The 26,760-nt window shown below is 42.0% G+C and overlaps 1 protein-coding gene across 1 annotated transcript in view; it reads right to left on the bottom strand.

Moving 5' to 3' along the window:
• PolE1 (DNA polymerase epsilon catalytic subunit 1) overlaps positions 1-26,760 on the bottom strand; it is an 89,731-nt gene that overhangs the window by 46,670 nt on the left and 16,301 nt on the right. Inside the window, exons 17-21 of the mRNA XM_050178549.2 lie at positions 23,394-23,539; positions 22,160-22,308; positions 18,045-18,137; positions 16,097-16,241; positions 11,691-11,848 (exon numbers count right to left, since the gene is read on the bottom strand). Coding sequence (XP_050034506.1) covers positions 11,691-11,848; positions 16,097-16,241; positions 18,045-18,137; positions 22,160-22,308; positions 23,394-23,539 — 691 coding nt within the window. The remainder of the gene's footprint in view (positions 1-11,690; positions 11,849-16,096; positions 16,242-18,044; positions 18,138-22,159; positions 22,309-23,393; positions 23,540-26,760) is intronic.

The raw sequence follows: 26,760 nt of genomic DNA, 5'->3' as shown, positions 1-26,760 counted from the left end.
TGTATTGGCAGAAATCCCTGCCGTCGTAATTCGTGATTACCAGTAACATCACTGACAGCATTAGTACTACATATATAAAGGAATAGTGCTAGTTACGTAGACTACCCAGACATTTAAACTGCTGCGAGTTTACGATGAAGAGAGCTATACCCTTATTGTTGCAGATGAGTACTAATGAAAACAGTTCAAAGTAATTGCATTAATCAAACTAACATTTGCACTTAAGTTGAAAATAAAACCAATACAGGTTCACTAATGCAAACAGCTCTGCTAAAACAACAGAAGTAATCTGACAATCCTATGAAACTCTCAGATAACACAATAAAATGCCATCAGACTTGCACTTTGATTTCCCAGCATGCATTTTAATCTTTTTCAATTAGTTCACGTGCATATCTTAAGCTTCTTACCCAATACATTCAAACTTCACAATGATAAAAACCATAACATTTAATTTCCATACATCTGTACTTCTGTAAGCAAGTTCAGATTGTTGGAAACTGCCTGGTTACATGAAACTCAAGTAGTGATAATGTCTTTATAACACCTTTTAACGAAACCATGATTGTTATACACAATTTTAAGCTTTCATATTGAGCTTTCACTAAAGCGCCTGTTTCCGAGTTCTCTTTCAACACAATTTTCTGTACAAGTGTGGACAGCTGGGGCCGTATATTGCAACTATTCTTGTCTTTCAATTATGTTAATTTCCTCTGCATCAATTGACCAGTCCTGGAGAAAACACTTCTCAGTAGCTTGTGAAAGCCAGACGCAAAAGGTGAAATGAATAGCTAGAAATTGTTTTCAGCACAAAATAATGCATGGACAAATAAACGACACGGACAAGCACACTCGTCACTGATTTTATTTTTCTCGATGCTTCACTTCACATACCCTCAGGCATGCACACAAGACCATAAACAAACGAGTTTACATGAGATAAATACCTTAATCACATCCTATCAGCAAGAAAACTAAAGTCATTCTCGTAAAGAGACAACGATGGAATGTTGATACACTGGTCTCCAAATTTTCTAATATACATAGCCTCTGCTAGTTCCCGCGCCACCATATCTATTTTTCCACAGTATGCACATTTTTGCCAGCAAATGTTCACATGTGCACACTTTGCAATGATATGGCAAATGCAAGCCTGTTCCATTTCCGATTGATAATGCATGCTCTCACAAGCAATCATTTATACAATGGCCAGTTTGGCTGACGTATACCTTGCCGCATCTTAAAGGAATGTTATAAATGACCCCGGCTGAACGTTTCCAAAAACACTTTGCATGCTTCTTGACACCATCGGTACTTTTTAGAGATAACAGGCTTGCCCAAATACGAGAAAGTTTCTGAGGAGCTGAAAACACTACTAGAACATCATACCTAGAAGCCACATTCTCTAACGAATGAGCCACTTTGTGCACAAACGGAATAACAGGACATGTTTTCCTTTTCTTTTCGCTTTCTTCCAAAGCATTGTTTGGCTCACGCTGAAATTTCTACAACGAAGCTTCGTCCTACCAAAGCTAACCGAGAAATTGGGAAGACCGCTGATACAAGCTTATAAATCTGCAAATTGAAGCTTTCCTGCATGAAGTTGGAACAAGACCTAGTTAGTGCCAACTGTAGGATTGTACTGGTAATAACCCTTCTGACTGTTTTCAAATGCACGGAATGAAACGATGGACGGAATGAAACGAAAAGAATTATTTCTGTGCTCAGGGGTAGTGTATCCAACACACATGGTTTTCACAGAGCTTGAGATGAAGATCTAAAAATTGCACCTTTTCAATATTAGGAAGCTCATGGGTAAACTTGAGCCCTTGTCCAAGTACTTTAAAAGTGTCTAAGATGCCCGTAACATGCTCAGTGTAGGCCTTATCCTGTTGCTTCTTCAACACAATCAAAAGGTCATCTACATACCTAAACACCTGCAAAACCTTGTCTTATAACAAAGCTATTTCCAGGTGCTGATCAATGTTTGCAAGGAAAGCATTGCATAGCACAGACGCCACACAGGATCCTATACATACACCATTCTTCTGCACAAACAGCTCACCTTCAAAATAAATTAATGTTACCCTAAGATAAAATTCCAAAAGTGCTAAAAAACTTTCCAAAAAAACTTTGGCATTGTTCTGGAAGGACACATCCACATTTTTTCCAATACAAGACCAGACAGCCATAAATAGCTCCTTGTGAGGTATAGAATAAAATATCTCTTCAACGTCAATCAAGGAAAAATATCCGACAGAGCAATTGCCCTCAAGGAATGCAATTATGTCACAGAAATCTTTTAGTAGAAACAGGTCATCCAATACAAGACTGTTAAACTGTTTCAACAAATACTCACTGACCAATAACTGCTATGAGTTGTTTTCGCTGACAATGCACCTGAATGGCATCTCAGGTTTGCAAATTCTAACTTTATTTATTTATTTATTTACAAATACCGCTTTCTCAAGATTGAGACATAGCAGGAGTGGGTAAGTACATCAAGATAACATACAATCAACATGTCACATGTAAACGAACTTCGTCTACAAAACGCTCAAGTGGCAATTCTCGGAGATTAGTATGTAGCGTGTTCCACAATTCAATGGTAAATGGCAAGAAAGAAAATTTGAAGCTATCTAAGTGAGCTCGAAAGGGAACAATATTCAAGGGATTGGCTCTTTACGTTACACGCACCGAGGAGCCAACAAATGTCACAGGTACGTCGACAATGACAGAAGCATGTACAATTTTGTGCAACATTATAATCCTTTCACACGTGCGCCTATGTGCCAACGGCTCAAGCGATAGCAGGCCAGCATGCAGAGAAGGGGAGAAATTGTGATCGTATCGATTATAAATAAATCTAATAGCTTTCTTCTGCACAGCCTCAAGCTTTGATACATCAGATACGCAGTGGGGTGACCAGACAACAGATGCATATTCTAGAGTGGGCCTCACGAGGAATCTGCAAGCTGCTAGTTTGCATTCCTTGGTTGCTGGTTTTAGTGTTCTTTTTAAATATCCAAGTCATTTTAGAGCCCTGGAACAAATGAAGTCGACGTGTTTGTGCCATTTTAAGTTGAAAGAAAAAATTACGCCAAGATATTTGAACTCGGAGACAGAAGTCAAAATCTTCTCATCATTACTGTAGGCAAATTTCAGGGGTTCCTTTTTGTTCGAAAAGGTCATCGATACCGTTTTATCGAAGTTGATTTCCATTTGCCAGGTCTTGCTCCAGTTGCAGAAGGCATTGAACGTGTTATTCAGCATCTCCTGGGCATTGACGCTGACGATGTTAGAGTACAAGACACAGTCGTCTGCATACAAACGGAGCTTAACAACAGTGTTATTAACAACACTCTCGACATCATTAAGGTAAATAATGAATAAAAGTGGTCCCAATACGGAGCCCTGTGGTACGCCGGAAGAAATACCGACTGAAGATGAGTGCGCCTGATTAAATGAGACAAACTGGACCGCAGATGCAAGTAGTCTCTTATCCAGCCAAGCAAGTGATTGCCGTGTATGCCTCTGAATAAAGAGTCAAGCTTCATAAGTAACTTAGCATGACATACCTTGTCAAATGCTTCGGAGTAGTCAACAAATATGGCGTCAATCTGGCCACGATTGTTAAGTGTAGTAGCAACGTCGTGAGTGAATTCAATTAGTTGCGTAACCGTGGAAAAACCCGATCTAAAATCATGCTGATGATGTCAAAGAATGTTGTTATCGTTGAGGTACTGTATAATATGCTTATGAATTATGTGTTCTAGTAGTTTACAACAAGTAGATAATAATGAAATTGGTCTACAATTTGAAATTGTTTGCCTAATGCCAGATTTGTGTATCGGTACAACTTGAGCAACCTTCCAGACACTGGGAACAGTTTGCGATTCGACAGATTTTTGAAAGATGATAGTGAGATACCGCGCACAGTATTCTGAGTATCCCCTTAAAAATGTGTTTGGAATGTTATCTGGTTCTGCACTTTTACTAGTATCAATATTTAACAAGAGGCCGTGAACTCCGCTAAGCGTTACCTGAAGTTTTGGAAAACATGCCGAAGCACTACCACAGTGAAACGTAGGGATAATGCCGTTATCTTCAATAAAAACAGATTTAAAATATGTATTGAACGCTTCAGAGATCATGACAGCATTTGAACACGACTGTCCGTTAATGACCATAGAAGTTGAGTTGGACACAGGAGGAACAACCGTTTTCCAGAATTTGGATGGGTTGTCTTTTAGGAATGTCGTCAGAGTGTTGTTATAGTAGTAGTCTCTAGCGTGCTGCATTTTAGTCTTAACAGTTTGTCTGAGTGATGTGAGCATTGAGTTTTCTCGGACATTCTGAGTGCGAGAGCCATGGCGGAAGTGCTTTATCCGGCGAATCAACTTTATAATCTCTCTAGTGTACCAAGGGTGCTTCGGGTTTCGCTTTACACATTTTTTTGGTACGAAATTAGTTATGCACTCTTTGACAATGTTGTGAAACATTTCAACTAACAAGTCAACACCTAAGGCATCACTCGAAAACATAAACTCATCAAAGTGTGATGCAAGCAAGGCGACAATAGAATTGTCGTCAGCTCGGGAAAAGTCATGGACAGTACTATATGTTGGTTTATTGGGCTGTAGAGCAATATCTAGGTGGACAATTACCGCCTTGTGATCGGAGATGCCCTCCACAACGTCACATTCGCTATACAGGAGCCCATCACTAAGGAAGACCAAATCCAAAATAGCAGATTCTCGGGTGCACGAGCTAACGACCTGTGTCAAATCATATGACACAGCGAGATTGATTAGAGCGTCGCAGATGGGTCGATCACGTCCAGTAGAAGAGAGAGAATGCCAGTCAATGTAGGGGGCATTAAAATCGCCACATATTATTAACTGGCTTTTTTGTAGCCTGTTCACTGCAATATAATCCGTGACAGCGTGGATTGAATTGACATCATTTGGCGGTCGGTACACAGCGCCAATCACGGTAGTAAAGCCACCAAAGTCAATCTTGCACCAAACCGATTCGCTATCATTAAGCTTCGGCAGCAAAACGTATTTAATATCTTTAGAAATAAAAAGCGCTACGCCACCACCGCGACCAACAGTCCTGTCATTTCTCAACACCGAGTAACCAGGCGGCAAAAATTCATTCTCAGAAATGGAGTCATGAAGCCAAGTCTCAGTAACACATATTACTGATGGTTTGTGACATTCTACAAGCCAGTTGAAAGAAACATACTTGTTAACCAAGCTGCGCGCGTTAAAGTTCAGAAGTGTTAGTTTCCTTTTATGTGGAAGTCAGCTGGAATTCCTGGGAGCGGTGTAATCAGACGCCCTGACAACGCACTTTCTGGCATCGCTCAACTCGTACCGAACACTGTCGATAATCAGGTGCTCTTGTTGTAACCGTACTTTCTTTGCGACTTTTCTGAGTTCCGTTGAATTCTGCCATAGGCTTCTGCGCACCTGTCGCACGCGTGCAGAAAAGTCTTCACTGATGTAAATGTTTGAACCTTTCAGTTTGCGTGCGTTAGCTAAGATATCTACTTTAGTTCGAAAATCCAACAGTTTGATAATTACTGGTCTATCTTTACCTGTCCTTTTTTGCCCAAGTCTGTGGCAACGCTCGATGTTATCACACGTGACGTCAAGCTTTGTCGTTAGCATGCTTAGTACTGAAGTAAGAAGTGCCTCAGGTGTTTCGTTCAGTGTTTCAGATAATCCATAAATAACCAAGTTATTCCGTCGCGACCGATTTTCAAGGTCGTCATTCTTACGCTCCAGCTTTTGGATCATATCTGAGAGACCAGAAACAGTATTTTCTAGTTCCTGCACGCGCTCACCGGCATCTTTGGTGTTGGTGACAAGTGACTCTAGTTTAGATAGACGATTATCGAAAGAGGCAATTTTGGAGGTTAGTGCAGATATTTCGTTGCTTATGCGAGCCTGTCCTGATAGCAATTCGGTGAACATTTTTTCAGTGATGGGACCCGGATTAGTTTCTATATCGCCTGAAAGAATCAACAGGCTTTTCAACATGTGCACAAGACTGGCAGCACTTTTCGGGAAAAAGAATGTGGGAGGGTCTGGCAGCAGCAACAAGAAGCGATCATCATTTCTATAGGTAAAAGGTAAAAACCGAGAGGTTGCTTCCTTTACACTCACTAATACTCTTCGCTAACTTTGGCAAGCCATAATCATTGGGGACAGGCAGCCACCCACTTCTGAAATTCTTCCATATAGCCTCCATAGCCTTCAGGTTGAAGCGTCCTTCTTTCATGAGCACAAATCCCCTCCCCTATTTGTCCACCACTAAGGGGCGCAGATCATTCTGCCTCAGATAAGAAACAGCACTGTCCATAGCATTACAGCCACGACTCTGACCATACTCAACAGGTTATCCGTACCATCCGGAACGCACCTTTCCTGGTCTTCTGTCTTAGCCCTGCTGGCCAAGCGTCTACTCGGGGAAAGTTCAGTTCAGTTCAGTTTATTTTCCTTAAATACCCCCAATTTCAGGAATATTACATAAGGGGTGGATACAAGATTCGAATTTACACTCATTCAAGTAACATAAGCGCGCATATATATATCATACATAGTATACATATTCAAGTATATTCACACATGTATACACACATATTAACGCCTACATATGTACACATACATAAACGCATGTAAATACAAACAACATATATAAGGAAAGATCGTGTCCAACGTAATTCGAGATGGTCAGTGACCTGTTGTAAAAATACGGATGGGCAGATTATGTCGACAATGGCAAAGGGGAGGCCGTTCCAGTCTGCCACCATGCGAAAAAAAAACGAGGCTATAAATGCTGATGTTCGTGAACGTGGTCGTGAAACCTGCTGCGAGTGGCTGGTCCGGTATGATATGTGCGCTGCAGGCGTGATATAGGGTGCTTGATGAAGGGTAGGACTGTAAAAGAATTTGTGGTAAAGACAGAGGGAAGCGCTACGCTAACATAAAACGAGGTCTGGAAGCCCAGATAGCAATTTCAGTGACGTGACGCTGATGTCATATGAGTATGATGAATGGATGAATCGAGCTGCCCGATTTTGTACAGCTTCAAGAGCGTCGATGAGATATGCTCGATGTGGGATTCCAGACTGCTGAGGCGTATTCTAGTTTCGGTCGTACAAGTGATGTGTAGGCAAGTAATTTTACGTGATATGGGGCTTTCCGCAAATGACGTTTTAAGAAATCTAAAGTTTTCTTAGAAGCTGAAAAGATGGTATGCACATGCGTACGCCAGTTGAGGTCGTCTGACAAAGTGACACCGAGGTATTTATAAGTGTCAGTTGAGTCTAGAGCCAAATTATTAATTGTGTACGCAAACGTCCCAGGATTATGGCTGCGGGTGAATGACATGCTTTTGTATTTGTTAACGTTTAGTGTCATTAATCAAGTGGTACGACATTCTGAAATATTAGCCAGGTCACTTTGTAGGGTTATCTGATCCGAAGTGTTAAGTATGGTGCTTAGAACGACAGAAAGCTGAGCTAGTTGGCAAGGATTCATTATGCAAAAAGGGGTGAGGTGTGCATGTCCTTGCATGCGTGTCCGTGAGGCATGCGTGTCTTTTGTGTCCAATCTGCACGCCTCATCCCTTTTTGCATAATGAAAAAATTGTGGGGTTTTACATGCCAAAACCACTTTCTGATTATGAGGCACGCCGTAGTGGAGGACTCCGGAAATTTTGACCACCTGGGGTTCTTTAACGTGCACCTAAATCTAAGTACACGGGTGCTTTCGCATTTCGCCCCCATCGAAATGCGGCCGCCGTGGCCAGGATTCTTTGCATAATGAAGTACAGTGCGGTAGATAACACAGTCATCAACAAACATACATATATTACAGGATACATACAAAGGTAAGTCGTTGATATAGATTACGAATAGGAGCGGGCCAAGAACCGATCCCTGGGGGACGCCTGACGTTACTGGAACCGGAGTGGATAGGTGGTTATTTATAACAACATATCGCGACCGATTAGCAAGAAATTCTGTAATCCATGTTAAGACAGTAAAATGTAAATTTAGCTGGGAGAGTTTCGCAAGTAAACGTTGGTGAGGCACTTTATCAAACGCTTTAGCATAATCAAGAAAGATCGCGTCAGTCTGTACGTTACCATCCAGGTTAGTGTGGATGTCATGTAGAAAAACTGCAAGGTATGTTTCACATGACAACCTCTTGCGGAAGCCATGTTGTGAAGGATAAAAAAAAGTGATTACTGTCAAGAAAATTTATTATGTGGGAGTAGATCACATGCTCCATGATTTTACAGGGGACGCTTGTTAGAGAGATAGGGCAGTAATTAAGTGGGGAATTTCTGCTACCTGACTTGAAAACCAGAACGACCTTCTCTGTCCTCTAGTCATATGGAATGACTCCTGGACAAAGTGACTGTGAAAAAATTAGGGTGAGATAAAGTGCGATGTTGTGTTTGGTGTTTTTCAAGATTTTGGTATTAATTTCATCCATTCCAGCTGAAGATGACAATTTAATATTTTCTATTATGGGTTGTATTCCATTCTCACAGAAATTGATCGCTGGCATGTCACAATCGCAGTCAAGCAAAGGTAAGCAGGAGGGTGCGGTCACTTCATCAAAAAAGACTGTAGCGAACATGGTGTTGAACAAGTTCGCACAATCCACGTCCGTAATCCTTTCATTCAGATCACTGGTGAGTATGATTTCTCGTGGTTCGTCGTCTTTCAGTGTTTTCCAAAACTGTTTGGGATTAGTTTTTAGTAGCTTGGGCAATTCTAAGTGGTAAAAAGATTGCTTTGCTTGATGTAGAGCAGAAAGGTAGTTTTTATCTGCTTCGTAATATTTCTCCCATGCATTTGGTTGATCTCTAAGCTTTGCAACCCCAAATAGGCGTTTCTTTTTATATTCAAGCCTTTTTAATGTTTTCGTAAACCATGGTTTATGACGACTGGCTCTGAAACTTACTTTAGGTACAAATTTACTGTTAATTCCTTCAGCTTTTCTTTAAAGCGTGTCCAATTGGCATCAACATTATGGTGGTGAATAGTTGTCTGAAATGTGAGATAAAATGTGCTAAGGCCCTCATTTATCACTTCATAATCACCTTTTCATACACCTGTATCGTTTTCTTGTACATTTCGCGCTTTGTTGGTCGAAAAGAAAAACCGGCATGAATTACTTTGTGGTCATTGATTTCGTTGAGATAGTGGATGTATGATAGGCTTTTGGGGTTGTTGGTTCATATTAGATTTAAGATATTGGATGTATCCTGTGAAACATGTGTTGCTTCAGAAACCAGCTGGGTCATATTAAAATTGAGGCAGATATCGAGAAAGTTCCTGGCTTTGGTTAGTCCTGTCAATGAACACAAATTGTCAGTGCGCCAGTCTATTTGCAGGAAGTTAAAATCGCCAAATAGAAGTATGTGTGCATTTGGGTGAGCAGCAATAAGCTGACACATAGTTTGGTTAAGCTGGCTGCAAAATTCGGAAGCAGTGTGGGGAGGTCGGTAGCATACGCCTAGTAGTACGGTCTGTAGGCGTGATTGGATAGTCACCCATAATATTTCCAGCTGTGACTGAATATTGATGACTGGACAAGACAATCACTCGTGAAATGCAATCAGTACATTGCCACCGCGCGTAGATGCACAGTCATTGCGGTACACGAAAGTTCGTTAAGCCCGATAGCACTTCAGTATCGCTCACGTCGTCAGTGAGCCACATCTTGGTAAGTATTAGTAGATTACTCCTGGAGGACAATACAATGCTAGATATACGTTCACGCTTTTGAAGAAAACTACAGATGTTAGAGTAAATTGCAGAAAGTGAAAGAGCATGGCTAGAGACAGCGTATGCTCGGTTCTTTTCTTTCTTTTTTTGGCGCTTCGGTTGCTACGATAATTCTTTGATGCTGTTTGTACTGTCGTCAAAGATGTACCGCTTTTGGTTCATATACAGCGTTTTGAAATGGACGGGAAATGGCTTGTTCTTGCTTTTCGCAAAAGCAATCAGTTGTTCATGGGCATTTTGGACTGGGCGCGAGAAATGCTCACTAATGCCATAACTTGTCCCTTTAAGCATTCGGTCATTTGACAGTATTGCACTTTTGGTCTTGTGTAAGGCAAGCCTCACTATTATGGGCCGGCAGCAACCAGCTGAGGGACGGCCGAGGAGATGCGCGCACTCTATATCCCTTGGTTCCAAGGTTAACTGTAAGTTATTGCGGCAAAGGTTTGTGACCGACTACTCTGTCTCTGTGAATGTTTCTGAGGAGAAGGAATGGTAGGCTGAACACTGTATTTAGGCCCGTTCTTTAGCAGCACAGAAACCTCACCCAGTACTTTATTGTCCCCCAGAACCTGGAGACTTGCGGTGCAAACAGTTTTCTTCTTACAGCTGGGTAAAAGCATAAGACACCATTGCCACTGGAATTCTGTTGTTTGAGCTGTTATTTTGCAGAGACCACTTTCCTGTTCATGTCCATTCTTTGTCCATGTCTTATTTTCTGCCTAAAACCATTTCTAGGCACGTACCAACTAGCCCGGCGGCCGACGTTACTATGAAATGAATAGATAAAAAAAATTAACATTGCAAAATCTTGCCTCTGGATTTATTCCAATAAGGCACCCATAATTTGTCACTCTGTATGCACATATGAACAATAACACACAGTGAGCAGAGATATTAAAATTTCATAATATTTGCTGTCAGAATACAGAACACAGTCAGACCTCGATATATCGAACACGGATGTATCGAATTATTGCATATATCGAACACTTTCTATATCACCTGGAAAATCGCATGCATTTTTAATTTTTTATTTTGAGCGTAGTCGGGCGTAAAATGGGTATATCGAACTCCGCCATCCTAGACCGTGTGCGCTCTGGACAGGCGGTGAGCCCTCCCGCAACACCCTCGAAAATAGCAGTGGCGCGATGTGCATTCACAACTGCTGCACACATTGATTGCGCCGAGGGCACTGTTTGAACGTAGCAGCACTGATGTCGCCGCGCTCCCGACTTCAATTGAGACTGTGGCTGCTTTGACCCTTCTACGCCACTACTGCGGCGCAATAGAGGGTGCCGGCCTATCGCTTGTGGATCGTTTAGACTATGTTGAGGACTCCATGTTTAAGCATGCGGCTGCCAATAAGAAGCAGGCTACACTAATGCTGTACTTTCGGCCAAATAAATAAATGTTTTGTGTGAACCTTCAAGTATTTACTGCGCCACGGTTGTGGCACGATCGGGGATCGTTGTTCGGAGTGGGCGATTGGCCTAGACCGCGCCGACTTCGCGAGGCTAGTCGGCGCGGCACAATCAACCACGCGCTTCCGGCTGACGAAGTCGGCGCTGCCTAGGCCAATTGTGCGCAGCGCAACCGAATGCGCACTCCGAACAACGATCCCCGACCGCACCCTTGCCTTATTGCTTGATTTTCAGAAGTTTTTGACACGTTTTCTACGTGATTTTATATATCAAATTCTGGCTATATCGAACTATTTTGCAATCACCGCGCTGTTCGATACATCGAGGTCCGACTTTACTTTCATCAATATTTGCAACTCCCTGTCAAGTAGCTTTATTAGAACTTTAGAATAAAATAACTGTTCTTTTGTACGCAAAGAAAAATACATATTGGTTACAACCGATTGCCTCACCTCTTCTTCAATTTTTTGCCCTCTTCCTTAGAAGCTGGCAGGATCATGGCCAGGTAAGGGCCATCCACTTCAAAGAAGATTGAGTTCTCTGACCGCTGGATGTACTCGAGTGTCTCAGCGCTGACAAGCTCATGGTACTGGTCATTTGTATTGTGCTCCTACAACACAGCAATGCAACAATGAAACGTCATTCCAACACCCTTACAATGCTATAGTGACATTAAAGGCGTCCTGACACTGGAAGCGATTTCCAGCAATTCAAACTGAAAGTAATCATTGCAAATAACACCAAAATCAGTTATACGCAAAGTGCTACACTCCACAGATTCGTTAAAGTGTTTACTGGTTTACCAGACACACATAGAAGCAAAGAAAAAAGGTCCTCAAGCTGATCCCAGGTCTACTTTAGATGGATACTAATGAGAAAAATTACACCATGCTATGTTGCTAGTCTTCATTTTATTAAGCAACAAATATGATAACATATACCAGAGGCAGAGTAAATAAAATTAACATAACACTCAAAAAGCAGGCACTACGCCCAATTCCATATTAAAAATTTTCATGCTGCAAGCAAATGTTGAATTTTTGTGGGGAATACGATTCTGCGACCTGTGAATCTGTGATTTCGTAACATGTTTATTTGCCTTGACGCATTATATACAGTGACTTTCTCTTAGATGCCTACATTTATTGGAGACTAATACGAATACTGAATTTTCTTGTTGCAAGGTTTTGTGTATACATGCAGAGAACATTGTTTTCAGTGACACTCTTTTGCCCTTTATCAAGCTGTATCTTCGCATTTGTATATTCCATTGTATCTTCGCATTTCTAATGTACGAGGGCCAGTCAAATAAAAGTGAGCCAACCCACCCCACGCAATAATGGTTCGGTTCATTATCTGCGAGGCATGTGCGTAGCACACGGGCATCTTTCATTTACAAAATTGACACGCAGGTGTGAGGATAAATTTTCTTTAATGCTCTCATGCACTGGGTGGAACATGGTTACGTGACATAATGGATGCTCAAAAAGTTGAACAGCGAGGTGTCGTGAGCTTTTTTACAGCTGAAGGTGTTTCCCAAAAAGAAACTAGCAGCCGTATGGCTGCCTTTTACGTTGATCATTGCATTTCATTGGCCACTGTGAAGCGTTGTAGCAAACAGTTCAAAAGAAGACGTGCAAGTTGCAAAGACGATCCAAGATCGGGCGAAATCCACCATGCAATCACCCCCAACACAATTGCAAAGGTTGATGAGCTAATTAGACAAGAACGGGGGATGAGCAGAGCTTGTGAACATCAGTCACGTTTCGGTTCACACCCTAATTCATGAGCATATCGGTTATCGGCTCTTGTGTGTGCAATGGATGCCCAATATTTTGAACCACCACCAGAAGACAGAGAGGTTCGGCACTGCCTTGACTTGTCTGATCCGGTAACACATTGAGGGTGACCACTTCTTGTGCACAATTGTGAGCGGGGATGAATTATGGTGCCACTACTATGAACCTGAAACACGATGACGAAGCTTACAGTGGAAACATTCAAATTCACCGCCCCGAAAGAAAGCAAGGGCCGTGATATCCGCCAGAAAGGCACTGACTTTTTTTTATTGTCAGGGGCCATTACTGATCGAATTTGCTAAAACTAGAGGGACTATCAATCGTTTTCGGTATTGTGAAATGCCGGATCGGCTGCGTGTTGCAATCAAGAACAAACAACGTGGAAAATTGACGAATGGGGTCATCTTGCTCCACGACAACGTCCGTCCCCATGTCGCTGATGTGGTTAACACAAGACTGGCAAAGTTCAAGTGGGAAACGCTGCAACATCTGCCATACAGCCCAGACCTGTCGCCTTGGGACTTCCAGATTTTGGGGCAATTGAAAAAACAGCTCAAGTGAACCTGATTCGTGTTGGACGATCACGTGAAAGAATCAGTTACACACTTTTTGAAGCAGCAATCCAAGGAGTATGAGACTGAAATCACGCGACTCGTTAGTCAGTGGGACAAATGTCTAAGTGCTCATGAAGGCTACTTTTAAAGGGACACTAAAGGTTACCAGAAACTCAAGTGGTAGAGCAATGTTCTAGAACGTCTAAGGCGTCAATATAATCGCGAACAGAGCATTAGTAACCGAGAAATTGAGGTAAATGCATGACACGATTTGAGACCCCCCAGCGACATTCCGGTACTAGCCCGATTACGAAAGCACTCCTCATAATTTGTGTTACTAATACTCAACTACTCGTATTAAAAATATCATTTCATTCGATTATAAGACGGAAAAAAATGCTACTTGTCTACGTCTATTCGATTCTAAGAAAAAATAACATTTTGACGTAATAATATGGCTTCAGTAATATGGCTGTTCGAAAGGTTTCGTTTTCGCTCGACTCTGCGTGCTCGACTGTGCCGCGCACGCTTTGGAGTTTCAGAAGTTTCGTTATCGCATCGTGCTGTGAGGGTTCTGCTGGCTCGCGAAACTTTCATTTGGAACAAGCAGCGAGAATGCCACATCCATGTGATGTCGTGAGAAGCCCTCGTTGCTTTCCCGCTCCGGAGAGCCGGTGTCGAGGCCGCCGTCGTAGTACGCAACAACGCCGGCAGCGCGAGCCCTCAGCAGCAGGTCGCGCTCGTCGGTGCTCAAATCGCTGAAGTTGAGCCCACCCTCGCGAGCCAATCTGTCGGTGTCAGGGTCCATTGCGACGAGCGTCGAAGTTTGCGTCATAGAATGAAGTACCAGCTTATGGGCGTCTTGCGCTGGAGTTTGAGGTATAGTAGCGGCGCCTGGTGGCGGTGTGGGAAACGACATCTGGGTCGTGCCAGCTTGGGTCGTATTGAGCCCTGGCTGTGGCGAAGCACGTTTCTAGGCCGAGTTTTGCGTCGATTCGCACTTTTTTATGCCCTGTTGCGAGTGCGAAAAGGCTCGTCACTTCTCACAGACCACGCCGACCACGCTGCGAGCTCGCCGCAGCCTATAGTTTAACGAAAACGGACTCTCCGTGTGCCGTGGGACGTAATGCTGGGAGCAGAAGGAATCGGTGATGCCGATCCGGAGAGACCTAGCCCAGCCTCGAAAAGGCGTCACTGTCATTACTTCTGCGTCGTGGGCTGCCATGAACAAGAAGGCCTGAATCCCAACATCAGATTCTACCGTTTTCCTTTTGCGACAGCAGCGTTTGCGTTTTGCGCAGAAAAGCCGTAGTGCCGTCTGCGGACGCCGTTCTACTCACCGATGGCGCAACGTCACTATAAGACCATGATGTCAGTACTCCTCGATCAGAGGGCAGGCGATTTGAACTGCGCTAGAGGTACGCGGACGCTTCAGAACGCATTTTCTCTTAAAATAAGTCTCTCCTTGGCACGAAACAAGCGTTTCGAAGTTTCTGTGATGGTATTTCAACAGTCCACATTGACTTAATAGTAACCTTTAGTGTCCCTTTAAATAAAGTACCCCGTTTGTCATATATTCGCATTGGCTCGCTTTCATTTGCCTCGCTCTTGTACATTTTGCAGAAATGCTGCTTTTTATATATGCTCTCTGTTGAGACTATAATTTCAGTGCAATTACAATACCCGACCGGTGACAGCTGCTCCTGCACAATACCTTGGAACAAAGGACCGCACCATTGTGACTTTTCCCTGGCCATTGCATATGTACAAAAGTGTAAACAAGATATTTGAATGACAAAGTTTCATTAATATATTTGTCCTAAACTTGTTCATTTCATGGCCTTTCTAATTTTCATATCAGCAGCATGGACTGCTTTACTGGTTTCAAACTAATATATTTCTAAAGCTTGTGTGATATTTTCTGTACTTATTAAATAGACAAAAAGCATGACAGCATTAATATCAGTTATTTCGGGCACAAATTTTAGGACATACAAGTATATTCTTTTATTTAAATAAACACATATTTTACTTTCCTTGACAGAGTGTAGCCTTCAAGAATTCGTTTGCAGCATCTTTGGAAATGGCAATGCAGTTATTGTTCATGTATTTGATCCCCCGACAAATTCTGTAAGGAGGAGGCCGGGCTGCAACATGGGCCACCCCATAATGAAATTTCTGGCTACACTACTGCTCTTCACTGTTTAGAGGTTGTGGGAACACAGGTTCTTGGACTCGGCTACGGCCCTCAAGGAAGACACTGAGACCACAACATCTAAGGCTTAGTCTTCTTCCCACAAAGCCAGGCTAGCTCTGACCGATGGGCGTTTCGAGCGTGCACACGAAAGCTCGGACCATGCTGTATGCCACAGCCCGTCGTTCTCTCAGCAGTGGGCGAGAGGTGCCCCATAAGGATTAGTGGTCACATATAAAGTGATGGTCAGTTCACGTGCCTGGCGATGGCGAAAAAGAAATCAGCAGAAGATAGCAGCAGGATTGGCATACCTGTACCATGATGTTGAGCACAGCACCAGGGTAAGAGATGGTGAGCTTTGGTTTCTTAGCATTGCTGGTTCGAATAACAAAATTCTCAGGAAAAGAGGCAGGGAGCACGCACCAGATACCATCAGTATCAAGCTCGAGAGGTCGCCTGAATGTGAAGCAAGCACATGCCTTAAGATGATGAAAAAAGGAACAGTTATCATTGAATGAAACCTTTCATGGTGGCTCAATTTCCACAGCATTCCAATTACAGTCAAAAAAGCTTGTGGAGTGTTTCCACATAAAGCTTGCAGAGAGTTAGTTTTCCACAGCAACGCAATTTGAACTGTGATTTCTGAAGACCTTAACGGGATGAAAAGACATGAAATACGCAACAAATGCACTAACTGCCAGCTTGCAATTACTTAAATCTTGAAAGGAATACAGATGAGACACGGGGCATACAATAAATGCACAAACTACCCGTTAGCAATTCGTTGTATGACTTCAGAAAGTGCACAAGGAAGACAAAAGACGCACAGCAAATTTCGCAATTTGCCTGCAATCTGTGCATTTGTTATGCATCCCGTGCCCTCTTTCAGTCCAAAGTCCTTATGAACACAACCTAGATTTCGTGCTTTAGAATTCTGATGCTGTGCACAAGGTTGTTGATTTCATTCAACACAGCTGCCACAACCAAACACACTTCCTCTTTGGCATACCTCGTAGTCCAATTGTACGAACACATAAACTAAAAAACTACCAATTTTACTTTCTTGAAGTTAAAATTGGTAGAGTTGGTCCTGATTCCTCTTTTAAATGGCACTTAAAATGAGGAACAAGGCGAAAAAGGGACAGGACACATGCATACATGTGTCTCGTCTCCCTTCTTCAGCTTGTCCCCCGTTTTAAGTCCTTTTTCAAACATTTACTACTTCCTTTATTTTTTTCATGGATTTATGATATCGCAGAGTTTCCAGACTACCACTAGCACACTTAACAGAATTGACAGCTCCACAAATGCAGCTAAAAGGTATATATAAAATTATTGCTGTAAAAGAATAACACATGCCAGCAGGGCAACTATTCTTGATGACCTGTGTGAAATTGTTTGTTAGAGATCAGGCTCTCAAAGGAGCATAGCTAATGTACTGCAATTCTGATTTTATGCTTGGCGTAACCTTGCTGCAAACACTTTCTTTTCACTGATGCTATCTTCACATTATGACCCTTTCTTCAAGTTTCCCAGATGAAGCTAATGACAACTCCATCCATATTTAACTGGTTAGAGCGGTGGGGAGGAATGGTCAGGATCCGTGATTTTATTTTATTTACTTGTTTACTTACTTTACTTATTTATTTGTTTGCTTATTTATTTATTTATTTGTTTGTTTGTTTGTTTGTTTGTTTATTTATTTATTTATTTATTTATTTATTTATTTATCTATAACATCCCAGACAACACGAGGGCTATGAGGAGCACCGTAGTGAAGGAGTCAATAAATTAATTTTGACCATCGTTGGTTATTTAATGTGCACTTAAATCTAAGAACATCAGCATTTCTGCATTACACAGCAATCAAAATGCGGCTGGCAATTGAACCCGTGACTTTGTGCTCAGCAGCAGTACACCGTGACAGTACACCATGAGCCACCATGACAGGTTCGTGATTTTAGAAACACTAGCATAGACTAAAAGGTGCAATATCACTTTGCGCCTCATGGTAACTAGGTTCAACTGTAGCAGAAAATTGAAATACACCATTGTACCCCATCAATTCAAGCACATGCACGTTTTTCACCAGCTTTAGCATTCTGCCGCCTTTCATCAGGTTTGTTTTTTTCAAGAAGCTACCAAGCCACCCCATATAAAAATGAGCATAAGCACACTTTTCAGCCAAGTGAAAGGCTGATTGAATAACAGGTTAGAGGAATGTTAATTAATATAACAAAAATAGGTAAAAAAACCCACCCTATCTGCTCCACGAGCTCTCTGGCATGGGTGATAATCCCAGCACCTGTGTGGCACACAATGCCAGCCATTTCCATGCTGTACCATCTTGCCCTAAAACCAGCACAGAGCATTAGATTTCACAGCTGCAAACATATGCACTAAACTAGGAAAGAAATGATACACGATTCACCTAGAATTAAATATAGCACAATGCATCAAGCCAGGTAATGAAAACCGATTTAATGAAAACTCTTTTCAACACCAGAAAAAAAAAGTGTGTTATCTTAAATGCACAGAGAGAACTCTCATTCTGTACTAACACATGCTCTTATCTGCTGATCTGTAATTACCAATTTCTTTGGCTGTTTTCGATTTCAGTGATACAGTGAAATGTTTTGATCTGCATTTTCATGTATCCCAATACTTAACATGCAGTCAATATACCGAGTACAAGAAAAAAAAAGTAATAGGATAAAAATTGCAGTCAAACCAACAAGTTATGCATAATTAGAAATCACAAAGTACCAGACTGAGTTCGTCAGTCATGATTTCATGAATTTTCACAATTACACTGAAATGACACACACACAAATGAAGCTTTAAAAAGTTTGCACCCTTTCGGCCGTTTTGTCCCAGAACGATAATCATCAATTGCCTTGCTCGCGTTCCTTTTTTTCCTGTCAAGAATACTATGTAACGCTTATGACGCACATGCCGTTCATGGCCTGGAAGTAGTGCATGGAGCATTCAAGAAAGGAAAGGTGCACAAGAAAGATGACAATTATTGTTATGGAACAGCATAAACCTGAAAGGGTGCAAACTGTTCTTATAGTGTATGTATTACAACAAAAGTAAAATGTAAATACAGTTAAACCTCGATATAACGAAGCATTGAACTTTTCATAACCTCTTTCCCATAGAACATCACGTATTTAGAATCTCAATATAACGAAGTGTGTTTGTATACGACTTCAATATAACGAAATTTCACTGCCGCCGCTGCAAAGTAATGTCGAGACAATACATTTAAATTGAAACTTCCGCGGCTGCGGTTGGTCAAATGATTGAATTACAAGCGACTGCTTGCAAATGCATCTCTCAAATCGTGGCCGCACGACAAGAGCGACCACCAAAGTGGAGCCGCATCATGTCCCGCATAAAGTCCAAGGGCAATAAGATCCTATCGCACTGAGTGCTTTTGGTGCAAGTGAAAGTTTGCGTGGGCGAGACATTAAGATGGTGGCTTCACGAGTGCCGCCTTCCCGCGCGAGCAAAGGCAAATAGGGGGAGGGGAGCGAGCTCGGGGTAACGCGATCAAGAGCGAGCAAAGAGGTGGGGGGAGGCAGAGTGAGGGTTAAGTTGACACACATCTCAGTCATGACTGCGCATAGCTGTAAGTGCGGCTCAGTGCATACCCAGCCAAGCACCCTGCTTTAGAGCTAATCTGTCGTGAGCGCAAAAGTGTGGGCATGCCGAGACGGCGTGGCACCATGTAAACTGTCTGAAAGCGCATTTAGTACTGGAGGTTGTGTAACCTTGAGTTTCGGTGACCTGTTGGAGCTAGAAGCAGAACCCGCCTTACTTAGATTTACTTAGATTACTTAGTGTACTTAGATTTCGGTGCGCGTTAAAGAACCCCGGGCGGTCGAAATTTCCGGAGTCCTCCACTACGGCGTGCCTCATAATCGGAAAGTGGTTTTGGCACGTAAAACCCCATAATTTTTTTTTTTTCTGGAGGCAGACATAGCATTCACTCCCAGCTGATGATGATTGAAATTTATTGGCACAAGGGCATCTAAGGCCAAAGAGCACCAGGACATGTGTTTTGGTTTAGTAAAATTGTAAGTTTAGGGCTATGACTTACAGGCTGTATAAGGGCCTACACGTAAGACAAATCAATAGATACTTGTGAATAATTTCTAAAATAATTACGAAGATAAATATATAGCCTTAAATGCAAAGGTTATAGGCACACATGGTAAATTATTGCAGATTGCCCGAGTCCCTTGCTGTACAATTCTTGCTTACGCAAGAAGTGCAAGAGGTCGGACATATGTTTGTGCATCAGACTATAGCTCACCTGTGACGTACAATCTGATGGTTAGGATGATATCAGATGATGTCTAGAAAGTTAACTTCTGCAAGATAATTAAGATCTCTTTTAAAGTTAAAAAGCGCATCCTCCGATAAGAACATAGAGGGATGTGGGGGTATATGATTTGAGTAAAGTTCCCTAAAATGAGCCACTCGCTCTCGGTGAAGTTCAGGACATTAAATGTGGACATGCAGGACGGTTAAGTTCTCACCGCAGCGTGTGCACGTCAGTGGGTCAGTTGCAGTCAAGAGGTATTTGTGTGTGCCGTAAGTGTGTCCTATTCTGAGTCGTGCCAGCGTGACTTTGGTGAGTCTATCAAGCTTCAGCGGGAAACATTCGGTTAACTGCGGTTTAAGCAGGTGTAGCTTATTTTCAACTTCCTTGTCCCATTCAGCTTGCCAATGATTATGGAGCACCTTTCGTACCGCAGGTTTCATACCTACACCAGGTACCAAGCTTACATCAATTGTACCCCGATGAGCCGCTTGTCCAGCATTTTTGTCCGCATTTCATTGCCTGCGATGCCAGAGTGGCCTGGCACCCAGCATACAACAAGAGCAAGATTTTGTTTATATGCTACGTGAATGCGTTTAATAAGGAGCTGGTTTAATGCAGGGTTTCAGCTTGCTTTGCCACAGGAGAGGGCTGTGACAACGCTTAAAAAATCTGTGTATATTATAGACTTTTCTATCTTGTGCTATACTATGTACTCAACAGTGATCAGAATACAGTACGCTTCCACTGTAAAGATGCTGCTATGGTTATGCAAGGGTTTAGAGTTGGAAAAGTTTGGGCCATGGGCTGTACATGATACCAAAGTTGGAGACTTTGAAGCATCAGTGAAAAATGCCATAGATCTATACTTGTCTTCAAGGGCCAAAAACTGTTCCTGGATGAGGGCACTTGGACAACTCTTTTTGTTAAACTCTGTAAAGGACAAGTCACAGGTGACTGTAGATTGCTCCCAAGGTAGGATGGGTTCAACGTAGTCGCTTTCCTGCAGATCTGTGAAAACTACTCCAAGTTTTTCTGCAACAGATTTTACTGCTAACGAGAATGGCGGGGCCTGTGAAGGCCTGTTTAAATACAACTGAATTGTGGACTGATCACTTATGAGTGCTTTGCATGGATGTTGTTTTAGCGACATGGTTCTTATTGCATAGGTGACTCCGAGATATGTACGCTGATAATCCAGTGGCCACTGATCCGACTCTACATAGAGAGTTTGGACAGGGCTCGTACGAAAGGCACCAAGTGCTAGGCGGATCCCTAAATGATAGACAGGATCGAGTAGCTTAAGTGTTGTCTTTGAAGCCGACTGGTAACAACACAAAGCTTTTAAAAAGGGATACGACGCAATACCTATCTGTTCCCCATGACTGGTGAGATAAAATCTTTAAAAGGTTCATAGTTTTAAGACATTTCAGCCTCAACTGTTTTATATGCTGCATGAAGGTTAGCTTACTATCAAAGATTACACCCAGAAATTTTTGTTGTTTTCTATTTACCAGGCTTCTCCCATTCATCGTAATGCAAGGGTCAGGACATACCCCGTTTTCGTCTAGAAAACAGCACACAGGTAGTCTTTTCTGCACTGAACCTAAACCGTTTTCGTCTGCCCATTTCGCTCCCAGCTTCTGGCCGCTTTTCCTGATAGCGTCATCCCAGTGCGGGCGACGCTATCAGCCGTGGGGGCGGAGTGCACGCAAAAGCATGGCTGGCTTCGCTTAATTCGTACCTCTGAGAAGATATCGTCAACATACGTGGCATGAAACCGTATCATTCGTCGCTGACTCCCAAATCTATCAAAATTAATAGTTTTCTCAATCAGATTTGCCTTTTTCGATTGTGCGATAATTCGGAAAATTCTGCGGCCCCTTTCCACATAAGAAAAATCAATCAGCGACTGTACTTATTTGCATAAAAGGGCAAATTTCTATAGAACGAGATTTCAATATAACGAAGCAAACTGCCGAATTTGAGAACTTCGTTTTATAGAGGTTTAAGTGTATAACAGCAGCAGAAGCATGCTCCTCACCCTTTCCTCATCACGTATCCATAGAAGGAATTGAGAATACACTTGTGAGCTAGTTGCAGTGAGTCATATAACACTTCCAGGTTTTTGGTTGACTTGATTTCTGCTGCATCCCCTTTTGAAACAGCTTCAGACACTTTCTTTTTGGCAACCTATGAGAAAAAAGATGTATGTACGAATTTTATTCCACAATCTTGGGTGCGCAGATGCTTTCTCCACATGGCAGTCTAACCGCCACAAGTGCTTTATGAAATAGCTACAAAGCAGAAGTAGAATGACATGTTGAAATAAGTGATGGAGCACCTAATTTACTTTTCAGTTTGAACAGATTTTATAAAGATTGCCTGTGACAGCACTGTGCTGACTTGTAAGGTGGACCTTTGGAAGAGGTGGAAATGACCTTCATGAGAAATCGTAATGTCCAGGTGTTCACTAAATAATGTCCAAGTTTAACATCAATATAACGAACATAGACATAACAAAATGTTGAATATAACAAAGGCAATCTAAAATGTTTCTCGCTAATATCAGCATGTAACGAATATATTCTTATGATGAATATTATTATGATTATGATGAAACATATTTTTGTCTTTACAGATATGCTAAAGCCAGCACACCAAGTTTGAGATATCCCTCCTCAAAATGTGTTATAAAATGCATTGGTGTTTCACTAAATAGTTTATAAAACATGTCCTTCTAGCAGCTCAGGATGATCCTGGAACGCCAGTGCATTGTTTAGCGGAATTCGGGGCAGATATCTCAAAAGTGATGCTAATCTTCAGATTTCTGTTAAGCAGGCATGACTTCACTATGAAGCAGCTTTAATTTTTAAAAGTTTATTAATTAAGTATATCGACATAGCAATTTGCATGCAAGTAATGTCTACTTCTTCGAGTAATCCACTTGAGCAGACTGAACTGTGCTATACATTTCATGCAATTTTTTGAAAATTTGTTCCAACTAAAAGGAAAGACAGCGGTATTATATTAAAGGAGACAATGCACAGAAGAAAATAAATTATATTGCCTGCACAGATGTAATGTGAAGTTAGGACGTATTACACGAACAAGGATTTTTCAAGCTATTTTGGTGGCAGACTGAAACTGGGACAATTTTGCTGTAAGCAAGCATGTAAACAGACAAGAAGTACATTCTCGCATAAATATGGCATAAGTAAAAAGGTGAGTGAATGAGCTATGGTTAACGACTAAAGCAAGGACTTGAAATAACAAACCTTTAGAAGTGCCTTAAATTCATAGCGGCGGTCACGGAAGTTTCGCACGGTATCAACGTAGAAAGAATTTTCCTTCTGGCATATGGTTGTCTCCCGCACTTCCGTGCGTGTTATGTGCACTTTCTTGTAGGCTTTTCTGCAGTAGTCTAAAGAAATAAACACGGACGAGAAAAACATGGAGTGCCAGTCAGCACAAATTTGTCTTTGCTTTGCTCGCTCACTGCAGCCATGCAAATGAGGAAAGGTGAGACATATCAGTGTTAGTTGAACAAAGTGCAGAGCATAGAATGAACAGGGACGCTACATGTGGTTACATTCCTTTTGCATCACAGCGATCCCATTCATGATGATGGTTGTAACAGGCAAAAGTTCATGTTTCACTATAAGCATAAAGACACTGAAGACCAGCGAGGTGGTCCTCAGTGAATCATTTCATATTACTTGTTTTCACTCTTGCAACCCAAAGGATTACGGAAAAAACGAGGGATGCTGATGCTGACGGAGTAGTCCACACCTTCAAGGACATCACCCTTCCGGACTTTGTACGCCGGATGCTTGGCCTTAGACCAAAGTGTGCCGTGAACAACAAGGATTAACCGCCTGAGCTACTGGCAATGGTGTACCATGTGGCCGATCTCGCCCCTGTCAAAGAAGCTGGCATATTTATTGCAGAAGGTGTCGACGTGCTTCTCCGGGGTAAGCATCAGAACAGAGTGGCCCCGCTCAGTAGGGTACTGACCCTCCTAAGAGACAATGAACTGTGTGTTGTTCCTTCAGATAAAGAAGGCGGGTTTGCTGTCTTAGCGTTCGACCTGCTAAAAAAAAGCCCAGAATGCCATTAGCTCAGTATTTCAGTCATGTATTGGTGTGAATTTATTGAAAGTGAAGACTAGGGCAAAGCAACTTTGCCGGGATTTAGATTTACATGCCTTGGAAAAACAAATTGAGAAAAGCAAGAAGGCGGGTTTGGAGATGTTTGTTTTGGCAAAAACTCATCAATCTGATGTTCCCTTCCGCGTCATTGCTTCAGAAAGAGGAGCGTGGCAGAAAGAATTGGGGTTGTTCCTGCAACAAAATCTGAAGTCATTATCCGCTGAAGACCCATTTTTGATTAATAACTCCCAAGAGGTGATTGATTTCCTTAAGCTTAATGAATGTCGTAAGCTTGCCGCATTCTCGATCGACATTAAGGAGCTTTATTACTCACTCCCTCACAATAGGTTGTTGGAATGCATCAGCGAATGCATTGAAGATTTAGGTGAGGTTGACTTTCAAAACTGAGCAGGGTTAAGCTTGGGAAACTTCCTCAATCTGGTACAGTTTTACCTTGAATCCACATACGTGGAATGCAATGACGAACTCTATCTACAGAACAAAGGAGTGTCCATCGGGTCTTGTATTGCGCCCTTGTTGAGCTACCTGTCTTTGGCAAAATCAAACAGCCTCGCAGCAACTATTACAAGGAACTAAGGTTCTGAGAACCTTCAGATACGTGGATGATTTTCTGGCAGTTTTACAGTTCTGTGTCTCGCAGTTATTTTCCGCTTCATCACAACTAGTCGGTATATTTGAAGAATGTCTATCCCCCCTGGTCTTAACACATGAAATGCCACAAAATGATTCCCTCCGTTTCCTCGACCTCAAGGTCGTGTTTTCTAATGATCAGGTTTGCTGGATCATATGAGCCCCATGCGCACAAACCACTCCTGCCCTTCTCATCAGCACACAGTAAACTAGTAAGGAGGGTTATTTTTCAGGCCTGCTTCTCTAACACTTTAGACCAGTCCTAAATGGCGGACCAGGCCACAGACTAAATGGCGGTTTTCAAGCACAAGTTAGATGCCTGAAAGCCTCGGGCTATCCTGACAGATTACTCATCTCAGTAACTGAGGCAATCCGCAGAAAAAGAAGAAAACCTAACAGTGAAGCCATGGTCTCCAAAGAGAAGCCCGCGAAAAAGGACCGTAAGGCTGCAGTGATTCCATACAAGCATCAAATCACCCATCGACATAAAAAATCGGTGAGTGGGTTGGTGTACATGTAGTGTTTTCTGCCCAACACAAGCTCTGTTCGATTTCAAGGAAAATCATCCCTATCGGGAAACAAAAAGCCCAGTGTGAAGTCAGGCACTGTAACCGTTACGTGGATTGAGTGCAGGGGGTTGTGTACAGAATCCCCTTGAAATGCGGCGCATGCTACGTAGGTCAGACAGGCAGGCGTCTGAACGATCGTCTGCGTGAACATGCAAATAATGTTAAGAATGGAAAGAAAGGTTTCTTAGCCCTGCATTGTAGCGCATATGAATGTAACCCTCTGTTTGGAAAAACAAAAGTCATCTTCACACACAGGGATGATCTAACGGGCATAATCGCTGAATCGGCTAACATGGCACGTGAAGAATGCCTGTGCATAAGTAAGCCATCCCTGGCCTTATCACGAAAGGAGATGGCATTCTTAGACACTGGCAGTGCGAACAGTGAGCGGTAATGGCATCTTTATATGTTTGTCTTCCTGATTTTTTCATCTTTATTGTTTTTTGTTTTTTTTACATATATATTTTTTATGTTGTCTTCCCTCTGTTTTTTCTATATAACACCTTGTATCAGGCAATAATATTTCAGTTTGCAGTAAGCGCTTGTCCTCGTTTTTTCCTGTGTCCCCTGTCCCACTTCATGCTGTGCCACAGTTTAAAATGAAAAACCTACTAGCCCCAGCCATCATTCTTATAATAAAGCACTTTGTTAATGCATGGTGATAATTTTTTGTTCGCTTTATTTATTTTTTCATTATTCTAGCCCAAGTTAGGGCAAGAACCTAACCCAACCTGAGGGCGAAGAGAGACCTCTTTCCCTCTATTGTTAGTTCCAGAAATAAATATTTATCTCTCTCTCTTGTGCCTGAGAAGGTTATTTAGCATTTTAGGATAGTCAGCCCTAAAGAGGCCTACCTTCCCATGTTTCTGCAAAACAAATTAAAGAAAAAAAAGAAAGCTGTTGCTGCTTTGTATTAGCCTTCCCTATGACATCAAATTGTGTTATACTACGTGATTGTAAAGCCCTGTCTCTCACATGAAGTTGAAAAAGTAAGAGTGATGATTCTGGTATAACATGATAGCATTCCAATTTTGAAGACTTCTGCAAGGTGACATGTATACACAAGTCCACTTATATCATAATCAAGTGAGCAGAAAAATACTTTTTTTTTTTAAACTGCATATTGATGGGTTGACACTAGATTTTTTTCACTATAAAATTGAGTAGAGAAAGTATAATTTAACCAGTTATCATAACAAGTAGCATGATTTATATGTACTGTATCATGGAAGAGGCAAGTGCACTTTGGAAATGAAGTTAACAAAGTAGAAACT

This window comes from Dermacentor andersoni, chromosome 5 (genome assembly GCF_023375885.2).
Source record: "Dermacentor andersoni chromosome 5, qqDerAnde1_hic_scaffold, whole genome shotgun sequence".
In the NCBI taxonomy this organism is placed as follows: Eukaryota; Metazoa; Arthropoda; class Arachnida; order Ixodida; family Ixodidae; genus Dermacentor; species Dermacentor andersoni.
This window is presented reverse-complemented; position numbering and strand designations above follow the sequence as displayed.